At 38.0% G+C, this 11,498-nt stretch overlaps 1 protein-coding gene across 3 annotated transcripts in view; it reads right to left on the bottom strand.

Moving 5' to 3' along the window:
- LOC115222618 (protein ABHD11) overlaps window positions 1-11,498 on the bottom strand; it is a 228,602-nt gene that overhangs the window by 175,366 nt on the left and 41,738 nt on the right. Inside the window, exon 2 of one of the 3 annotated variants that reach the window (XM_036511589.1) lies at window positions 2-125. The exons of the other annotated variants lie outside the window; for them this stretch is intronic. Coding sequence (XP_036367482.1) covers window positions 2-51 — 50 coding nt within the window. The 5' untranslated portion in view covers window positions 52-125. The remainder of the gene's footprint in view (window position 1; window positions 126-11,498) is intronic. 3 annotated transcript variants of the gene reach the window in all.

Here is an 11,498-nt window from a genome sequence, read left to right as displayed (position 1 = left end):
GCTGAGAATCTTTGATAAACTATTCCAATTTGTTTTAGAACCAAACGCCATGAAGAATTAAATAGGATCTTCGATGTGGTGTCATTACTCTCAGAATATGAGTGAAAGATAACGTTGACGATAATCTAAACAGAAAAATGGTAGATAGATTACACAATGGAACCGTAATGGATTATTGCAATTATTACATCTCAATACACCGTATAGAAATATAGACGATGTTGTTATACTTGGAGTTGGTTGGGAGTGGAGTGCCAATTAAACAGAAACTCTATTTATTTGACCTTCACCCCGCCTTAGCGAAGGGTGAGGTATTGTTGTCAGTCATATTTGTTTGTTTGTCTTTGGACAAGATATCTCAAGAACCACAGGATGGATTCGGATCAAACTTTCAGGATGTTTGGCCTCATGACTGGCAGTCACATTAGATTTTGGGATCAATCCAGTTCCAGACAAGGATTCTCTTTACTCTCTCTTTTACTCTTTTACTTGTTTCAGTCATTTGACTGCGGCCATGCTGGAGCACCGCCTTTAATCGAGCAACTCGACCCCGGAACTTATTCTTTTGTAAGCCCAGTACTTATTCTATCGGTCTCTTTTGCCGAACCACTAAGTGACGGGGACATAAACACACCAGCATCGGTTGCAAGCGATGCTATGGGGACAAACACAGACACACAAACACACACATGCATACATATATATATATATATATACATATATACGACGGGCTTCTTTCAGTTTCCATCTACCAAATCCACTCGCAAGGCTTTGGTCGGCCCGAGGCTATAGTAGAAGACACTTGCCCAAGGTGCCACGCAGTGGGACTGAACCCGGAACCATGTGGTTGGTAGACAGGCTACTTACTCCTGCGCCTATGGATTTTTTTTTTTTTTACTTAATTTTTGAGAGCGGTCAGGTTCCTTTTTAGTATTCTCATTTGTGAGAGCAGTCGAGTTTATTTCAGATATTCCCATTTTAAAAATCATCTCTAGCTAATTGCTGAGAGGACACTGGTGTTGCCTTGGTGGAGGTTTGCACTCTCTGAGTGTTCTTGTTCGTACTATTTTTGGTTTATGCCTGCCAAAGATATTTCTTCACACATTCTGTGACCTCAATCAGTGACTCTCTCTCTGACCTTTGTATCTCTTTTCATCCACTTTATTTCATTTTGTCCTTCTGTGGTATGTATCTCTATCTGCACATGTATGTGTGTGCGCATGTGTGTGTGTGCGCGTGTGTGTGTGCATGTGTGTGTGCGCATGTGTGTGTGTGCATGTGTGTGTGTGCATGTGTGTGTGCACTTGTGTGTATGCATGTGTGCGTGCACATGTGTGTGTGTGCGCATATGTGTGTGTGCGCATGTGTGTGTGTGCACATGTATGTATGGGCGCATGTGTGTGTGTGTTGTGCGTGTTTGTGTGTAATGTTTTCATGTGTGTGTGTGTGAGTCTACGTGTTTAATACATGTGTCCTTTGTACGTGTATATAGGTTTGTATGTCACACTGTACTTGCATCAAAAATAATACAAAATAAAAGCTAAAATGAAGATCGAATAAATAGTGCAAATGTTTAATTGGTAAAAAAGGTAAAAAGATGACCATTCCGAAGTATAACAATATATGTTTCAATACACAATTTCACATCAAGAATCTTGCAAAGCAAAAAAGTAAACATAACAAGCAAAAAACTATTAATTGGCAAAATTTGTTACAATGTTTGTTAGAATGCATTGTGGCATTTATTTTGATTATATGTGCTTTGAGATCAAATCCTTTTAAGCCAACTTTGCCTATCAACTCTTCTGGGCTCACTTCATATAAAAGTACTAACCTAGGGTATTATATTGGATGAAAAGCAGAATCAAACAGGATTTGAACTTGAAACATAAATGGACATAACTTAATATTTTTGTGTGAGACTCTAACAATTCAGCCACCAGACCATCAAATTAGTACAAATTAACAAATTAATTTCATATTAATTACTGCATTTTGGTGGGTATATGATACACAGGTCTATATGATACACCCTTATGTTGAAGGAAAGGCTATACTTAAGTCTTCAAAAAAATTTAAAGAATAAGTACTGCACCAGATAGATGTTACCCTGGGGCTCTGCGTTTGAGAATTTTAGATAAACAAAGCGACCCCCCCAATACTTATTCTTTTTAAGCCTGGTACTTATTCTGTCAGTCCCTTTTGCCAAGCTGCTAAGTGACAGGGATGTAAACACACCAACACCAGTTGTTGAGCAATGATAGGAGATAAACACAGATACAAAGACAAACACATATAGATATTTACATATTTGTGTGTGTGTGTGTTGTGTGTGTATTTATGTATATGTATGTGTATATACAAAGGGTGCGGTGAGGTGAATGAATTATTTGAGGGAATATTAATCCTAACTTACAGGGAAAAAATTCAATTTAGAAATACTAAATCAAATTTCACACAATATAATATATCTAAAAAAAATTAGAAAGAACCACCTTTTATCAATTCAAAATGAACAATTAAATTACACCATCTAGAAAATTAAATAATATAATAGAAATATTAAAATTAAAATAACAATAAAATACCAATGATTAAGTAAATTGCAAAAAATAATAAAACATACCATTATATGCATTTTATTATTTTGTCAATTTACTTAATCATTGGTATTTTATTGTTATTTTAATTTTAATATTTCTATTATATGTAATTTTCTAGATGGTGTAATTTAATTGTTCATTTTGAATTGTTACTGATATGTAATGGTGTATTAAAGTATTGATTGGGTATCATCTGATAGTTGATGTTTTATTGATTTAAGTATGTTTCTCCATTCTCTAATTTTGTAATATTATATATATATATATATATACGACAGGCTTCTTTCAGTTTCCATCAACCAAATCCATTCATAAAATTCTGGTTGGTCTAAGGCTTTAGTAGAAGACACTTGCACAAGGTGCCATGCATTGGGTCTGAATTTGGAACCATGTGGTTGGGAAGCAAACTTCTTACTACACAGCATTTAAATTATCAAATTAATTTCACATTAATTACTGTATTGTTTGGGGTTTATAATGTACCGTTATAACAAATCCCATTAGTAAAATGTACCCTTATAACAAATCCCATTAGTAAAATCTTTAAAAAATTTGCTCCAGACATTAATAAAGAATATAATTTTTCAGACACAAAAAAAATCTCAAAATATCAAAACGAAAAAAATTCTTGAACCCACAAAAATGTTTTCACTCAAAACCTATGAAATCCTCATTGCTTTGAAATTTCATTATTTGGCATACAACCAATTTTTTAAGAGAATGTTTTCCTTTGTTACTATCCATTGTGATAATGATGCCTCGTTCTAAAAATTATTTTATTGTTATATCACTTCTCACATTTTTCCGATGAATTTTCCATCCATACACATAGACAAGTAAATACCAGTTTTTTTTATCTTTTGGTTTTTCTCCTAAACAAAAATTGATGCCACTGTAGCGTAAAGGGACTACAAAGAAGGGAAAGAAGGATCTTACAAATTCAAAAGATGACAATTGACTGAAAGCTTAAAGAACTGAATATTCTAGACCAGAGGAAAACAAGACAATGGTAGTTTAATTCCAGAAGGCGCAGGAGTGGCTGTGTGGTAAGTAGCTTGCTAACCAACCACATGGTTGCGGGTTCAGTCCCACTGCGTGGCATCTTGGGTAAGTGTCTTCTGCTATAGCCCCGGGCCGACCAATGCCTTGTGAGTGGTAGACGGAAACTGAAAGAAGCCTGTCGTATATATGTATATATATATATATATATATATATATGTGTGTGTGTGTTTGTGTGTTTGTATTTGTCCCCCAAGCATTGCTTGACAACCGATGCTGGTGTGTTTACGTTCCCGTCACTTAGCGGTTCGGCAAAAGAGACCGATAGAATAAGTGGGCTTACAAAGAATAAGTCCCGGGGTCGATTTGCTCGACTAAAGGCGGTGCTCCAGCATGGCCACAGTCAAATGACTGAAACAAGTAAAAGAGAAAAAGAGTAAAGAGTTCAAAGAAAAAAAGCTACGAGAAAAAAAGGACTTGTGACAAACAGGAAGCTCTACAGGGAAATGGCAAACCTAGGAAGGGAAGCAGATGACACGTTTAACCCTTTAATATTCAGATTATGCTATCAAATGGAATGATTGCTTATTCACATTATTTTGAATGAATCATCCATTATCTTGGGGTTTCAAGTTTTTGATGGTGTGTTTGTCTATTTTTAGAATGACATTGCAGAGTAGGTGTGAGAAGCTGTATCAGCCATGCCTGAATATTAAAACATGTAGGATATTTGGGCCAGGTATGGCTGGTTCGAATGCTAAGAGGTTAAAGGTTAAAGGCCTTGGCAGTACTAGACCAGTAAGTTCATAAGAGCAATGACCATGGAAGTATTCATAGAAAAGACAATGAAGACACATTCCAATGATGTGTCAAAGACACCAACTTAGGTGGAAGAAGAAGATCCATTATGTTAGCAACTTGATTCTGAATTCAATCAAGCAAGTTAAGACCTTCAGAGAAGGTGCCAGCCCAAAGATGACAGTAATATTCAATGCAATCATAGAGGGTCATAGTAGCAGAAGATCAGATCAAAATGTTCCTCCTGTGTGTTCGGTTGTTCTAGAGGTTGCTTTTTTCGTGAGAAATACCTGAGTATAATTGTGTCTTTGGTTCATTAGAGTTGTTTTCTTTTTTTTTGTATGTTTTTTTTTTATATCTCTGAAGTCATAAAGAATCCCAGATGAATAGAGAAGGATTTTTGAAGAAATCATGGGCATTTATGTGCAAAGCCTAAAGTAGTATTCCGTCCTACTCCATCCATCTTTTTGTCTTGCAAATGAACAGAGACACTGCTGGGTTAATTTTCTTGCTGATGGCCATTTTGTTGCATCTGCTCATAATCCCATTGCATAATTTCTCTTTTCATGTTCAGTAATCTTGACGTTAATAGTTTTAGTACCTTTCATTATATGTAATCTAATTGATTGAAGTTCATCTTCTTGTTGACTCCAAGCATCCTCAGACACCCCCCCCCCAAGAACCAACTGCATGAGACATTATCATAAGCCTTCCAGTAATTTATCCATTCAACAGCTAAATTCTTCCTCCTTATCCATACCTCATTTAATATCCAACTATTTATATAAAGCAGGTCAACAGATCTACAGATATAGGCATAGGAGTGGCTGTGTGGTAAGTAGCTTGCTTACCAACCACATGGTTCCGGGTTCAGTCCCACTACGTGACACCTTGGGCAAGTGTCTTCTACTATAGCCACAGGCCGACCAAATCCTTGTGAGTGGATTTGGTAGATGGAAACTGAAAGAAGCCCATTGTATATATGTATGTACGAGGGACGTTCAATAAGTAATGCCTCTGACCCACTTACAGTTGTTTGATCTAGCTGAAATTTTGTGCAATCATTTATATCTCTATAGAGTAAGTGGCAAATTACAGCTCTGAATTAATTGTGGTTTCTGATTTACAGGTGTTTGAACCGAGTCAAGTGTGAAATGGAGCCTGTTGAGTGTCAAGCAGTGATCCAGTTTTTGTATTTGAAAGGATGCACACCACGGGAGACTTTTGATGAAATGAAAGTAACTTATGGTGATGATGCCCCATCATATGACCTTGTAAAACGCTGGCATCGTGAATTCAAACATGGTCGGAACTCTGTGGAACAGCTCCCAGATCTGGTCACCCCCTTCTGCCATTGATGAGGCATCTGTCCGTCAAGTTGAGGCTGCCATTTTGGAGGAAGATCGACGCATAATTATTCGCCAAATAGCCCATGAGGTCAAGATTAGTACGGGTTCTGTGGAAACTATCATTCATGACCATTGCATATGCAAAAGGTGTCTGCCAGATGGATTCCCAGGTTGCTCATGCCTTTCCAGAAGCAAGAAAGAAGCAAGAACGCGTCGAGTGCTCGGGTGAATTTGGAGATGTGTGCCAAGAAGATGAGTCAAAATTTTTCAAAAGACTGATTACACAGGATGAAACCTGGGTCCATCACGATGATCCAGAGACCCAAGCCCAGTCAATGCAGTGGAAGCACCGTGACTCTCACCCCCTCCAAAGAAGGCAAGGGTGCAGCCCCCTCCGCTGGCAAGGTCATGCTCACAGTCTTCTGGGACCAGGACGGAGTAGTGATGACAGATTTCCTGGCAAAGGGTACCACAATTGCAGGAGGAGCCTATTATGCTTCACTTTTGAGGGAATTAAGAGAAGTTATCAAAATCAGAGGCGGGGCAAGATCAGCAAGGCATCCTCCTCCTGCAGGACAGGACAATGCTCCGGTCCACAACTCGCTTGTCGCCAGATCAGAAGCACAGGCGTATATGGCTATGAACTCCTCCCCATCCCCCCTACTTTCCTGACCTTGCACCCTCTGATTTTCACCTCTTCCCAATCATGAAATTGTTTTTCCAGATGATGCAGCCTTGATTTCTGAAGTCACGTTGAGGTTGGAGGACCAAGCTGGGTTCTTCTACAAAAACAGTCTCCAGAGCCGCATCAAACGATGGGAGAAATGCGTAACTCTGGGTGGTTCCTATGTAGAAAAAGACTAATAACTGTGCCAAGTTTCGTTGCTCTACTGCTATGGGAAATGGGTCAGGGGCATTACTTATTGAACGCCCCTCGTATATATATATATATATATATGTATGTGTGTGTTTATGTTTGTGTGTCTATATTTGTCACACCCCAACATCGCTTGACAACCGATGGTAGTGTCCCCATAACTTAGCAGTTCGGCAAAAGAGACCGATAGAATAAGTACTATGCTTACAAAGAATAAGTCCTGGGGTCAATTTGCTCGACCAAAAGGCTGTGCTCCAGCATGGCCACAGTCACATGACTGAAATAAATAAAGCAGGTCAACAGATCCCCTTGATTTATTCCTATATCCCTTTTGTTCCTATAGCAATAGATTCTCCTTTTCCAGAAAATTACAAATTTCATCAGCTATGATGCCAGTTAATAGTTTCCTGAATAATGATAAGCAAGTAACAGTTCTAATTCCTGGTTTCCTATCCCTTTCCTTTGTCCTTTTTGTCATCCATACTGGCATTCCATTTTCTATGCAGTCAAATCTAAGTAGAGACTTCAAACTTGAAATCTTCAAATCTAAGTAGAAACTTCAAACTTGAAATCTTCAAAGCCACAGTCGAACCAATTCTACTATACGGCTTAGAAACCTGGACGTTATCAAAGAAGCTTGAGAGGTGGTTGGATGGGACCTACACTCGCCTCCTTATGAGAGCTCAAAATCTCTCGTGGAAGCGCCATCCAACCAAAATTCAAATATATGGGAAACTACCACCTGTGTCATCTCTTGTGAAAGGTAGGAGAGTCCAGTTTGCTGGACATTGTTGTAGAGCTGAAAAAGAAGTAATTTCTACTCTTCTCCTCTGGAAGCCATCTACTCGCAATACCAGAGGGCGCACACTCTCCTACCCTGATGTAATCTCCAGGGATACAGGCATCCAGCAACAGGACCTCCGTAATGCCATGATGGACCGTGAAGTCTGGCGTAGCATGCTAAATTCCATTGTCTCGACCACGGTTGCGATACCAGAGGGCACACACTCTCCTACCCTGATGTAATCTCCAGGGATACAGGCATCCAACAACAGGACCTCCGTAATGCCATGATGGACCATGAAGTCTGGCGTAGCATGCTAAATTCCATTGTCTCGACCACGGTCACGATACCATAGGGTGCACACTCTCCTACCCTGATGTAATCTCCAGGGGTACAGGCATCCAGCAACAGGACCTCCGTAATGCCATGATGGACCGTGAAGTCTGGCGTAGCATGCTAAATTCCATTGTCTCGACCACGGTCGCGATACCAGAGGGCACACACTCTCCTATCCTGATGTAATCTCCAGGGGTACAGGCATCCAGCAACAGGACCTCCGTAATGCCATGATGGACCGTGAAGTCTGCCGTAGCATGGTAAATTCCATTGTCTCGACCACAGTCGAACAATGATGCTGATCTATGCAGTCAGTAAAAAACAGTCATATGATGACTGTGTACTCTTTTCTTTTGTGCCAGAATCCTTGAACACTGACATGGTCTTTACTCTCTTTACTCTTTTACTTGTTTCAGTCATTTGACTGCGGCCATGCTGGAGCACCGCCTTTAGTCGAGCAAATTGACTCCAGTTCTTATTCTTTGTAAACCTAGTACTTATTCTAGCAGTCTCTTTTGCCGAACCGCTAGGTTACGGGGGACGTAAACACACCAGCATCGGTTGTCAAGCAATGTTGGGGGCACAAACACAGACACACGAAAACACACACACACATATACATATATATGTATATATATATATATATATATATATTATATATATATATATATAGGGTAAAGACCCCCTTCGGTCATGAATGACCATGGGATTGCACCTAGAAAGTTACCCTCCTAGACACAAGTCCGGGCAAGGTTGTTTATGGAAGACCAGCAATCGCCCATGCATACCAGCCTCCCCTCTCCACGCCACCAGTGTTATCCAAGGGAAAGACAAAGGTCAATACAGCTTGGCACCTGTGACGTCGCAACTCATTTCTACAGCTGAGTGAACTGGAGCAACGTGAAATAAAGTGCCTTGCTCAAGAACACAACACACAGCCCGGTCCGGGATTCGAGCTCACAACCTCACGATCGTAAGCCCGACGCTCTAACCACTGAGCCATGCGCCTTCACAATATATATATATATATATATATATATATATATATATATATATATATACACATATATACGACATATATATACATATATATACGACATATATATATGTGTACCAAATCCACTCACAAAGCTTTGGTCGGCCCGACGCTATAGTAGAAGACACTTGCCCAAGGTGCCACGCAGTGGGACTGAACCTGGTACCATGTTGTTGGTAAGCAAACTACTTACCACACAGCCGCTCCTGCGCCTGGGGACTTTCCAGTTTGGTATTTTCTTGATCATCGAAAGAAAACAAAGGACAAAGTTAGTGGAAATGAAGATCTGAGAAGAAAATTAAGTAAGCCCAATTGAGATCTTGGACAGATATATGCAATCAGAGAAAAGAAGAGGTTGAGGAATGAGCTGCAAAGAACTGCATGAAGTTTAAAGAAGAATCATAACAAAAAACCAGGTCTGTGGGGCTTCCTAGTTTGGTATTTTGTTAACCATCTCTTTCACTTTCTTATCCATGATTATTATAGTTTCTTATGTCGCTATAACTTTCATTTTCCATTTTAATTCCCGCAACCAATCAGCTTGTTTCTTCAGCATCTGGCATATCATTACCCTGATGCTCTTTTTCCTCATTCAGTCTTTTTATAGAATTTTCTAGACTCTTAAAAAATATGAAACTGGAAAGACACTCCACTCCCCGACCTAATTTTTTTGTCATAATTTTTCTTTAATGACATTGCAGTTCTTTGCAGTTCATATCAACCTCTTCTTTCCTTTGCTTGCAAATATCAATCCAAGGTCTCACTTAAGCTGTTCAATTTGGTTCTTAAATCTTCTTCCCCACTACAGTAATTCGTTTCTTGTTTTCATTTAGTTTTTAACCCCAAGAATCTGTACAATGGCAGAAGCTTTGCCATATATAAGGTCATTTAAGCCTAGTACTTATCCTTTCAATCTTTTTTAGCTGAACTGCATAGTTTTGGGAACATAAACAAACCAACAGTGGCGGGAGGCAAACACAAGCACAAAGACACACACATACATGATGGAGTCTCCTGTCAAAGACGCTGCAAGAGTGTTGTGATCAAATGTTCGTGCCGCACATTAGCCCACTCCTTCCATCAAATTGACGTTATCTGAACAGGTGCACACAGGTGTACTATGCGTCAGGTGTCAAAGTGATTGCAGAGCAATGTGAGATGAAGTGTTTTGCTCAAGAACACAACACACCACCCAGTCTAGGAACTGAAACCACAATCTCACAAACATGAGTACAACTTAACCACTAGGCCATGCACCTCCACATATACATACATATATATAATATATATATATATATATATATATATATTTGAGTAGTTGAATGAATTATCTTGTTATGGATAATTCGGTTAACCGATACCTGAGTAGCAAATTCACATCAGAGAAGACACTTCGAAACATATGTCGAAATAAAGGAATTTTGTTAATTCGTCGTTCAACTCCATTCTTTCATATATATATATATATATAAGTAATACTAAGCAATAAGGGTTTAGCAACGAGTTGCCTTACCACATACCGAATTTAGAAATAGCAGTCAAAGGGTTATAGCTATTTCTTCTACTAAAAAGGGAGATCTCAGTAAAAACAGCAAATGCTGTTTTTACTGAGATCTCCCTTTTTAGTAGAAGAAATAGCTATAACCCTTTGACTGCTATTTCTAAATTCGGTATGTGGTAAGGCAACTCGTTGCTAAACCCTTATTGCTTAGTATTACTTAAATTTTCCTCGAATGAGGCTTTACATGCCGAAGACTACTTGGTGTAATTGATAATTTTTCCAAATTAATTAATTTCACCCTTCATTATTACGGATAACTATATATATATATATATATATATATATATACGAACACACACACACATACCTATATAAACAAATATGACAGGCTTCTTTCAGTTTCCATCTACTATAACTGCTCACAAGGCTTTGATCAGCACAGGGCTATAGTAGAAGATAATTGTTCAAGGTACCGTACAGTAGGACTGAACCTGGAACCATGTGGTTGGGAAGAAAGCTTTTTACCACACGGCCTAACCTTTTTCAATGCCAGCCCACATGTGAATATCTGATTCTTATAAATGAAAGACCACACATTAACATTTGCTGTTATACTGCATGACTGTTTTCCAGAAGAATTAGTTCCTTTACTAAACCTCACCAAATTATCCATTAATTATAATAGTAATTTTCCAAAATTAATTGAAATCCGTAGTTAGCATGTTTTATTAGAAATACATTCACGAAATGGCAATGGTTCTAACCAACAATTAATTTTCCTTTTTTATTTTTTTTTCAATATTTCTTTTTTTCTCGGATTTCTGCTTTCCTTGAAATTTCACGAACATGTTTTGTCTTAAATTAATTTAACTAGTGCATGCTTCAAGATTTATGGTGCTTCCAGAGCAATTTATATATGTGCATATATGTTTATGAGCGTGTGCCTGTGTACGTGCATGTGTGTGGTCCATGGGTGTGTAGAGTACATTTACATATATATATGTATGTACACACATATATATATATATATATATATGTATATATATATGTATACATACATACATATATATATATATATATATATATATATATATATATATATATACATATATATATATATATAATATATATATATATATACATATATATATATATACATATATATATATATACATATATATATACATATATATATATACATATATATATACATAT

This window comes from Octopus sinensis, linkage group LG20 (genome assembly GCF_006345805.1).
Source record: "Octopus sinensis linkage group LG20, ASM634580v1, whole genome shotgun sequence".
In the NCBI taxonomy this organism is placed as follows: Eukaryota; Metazoa; Mollusca; class Cephalopoda; order Octopoda; family Octopodidae; genus Octopus; species Octopus sinensis.
This window is presented reverse-complemented; position numbering and strand designations above follow the sequence as displayed.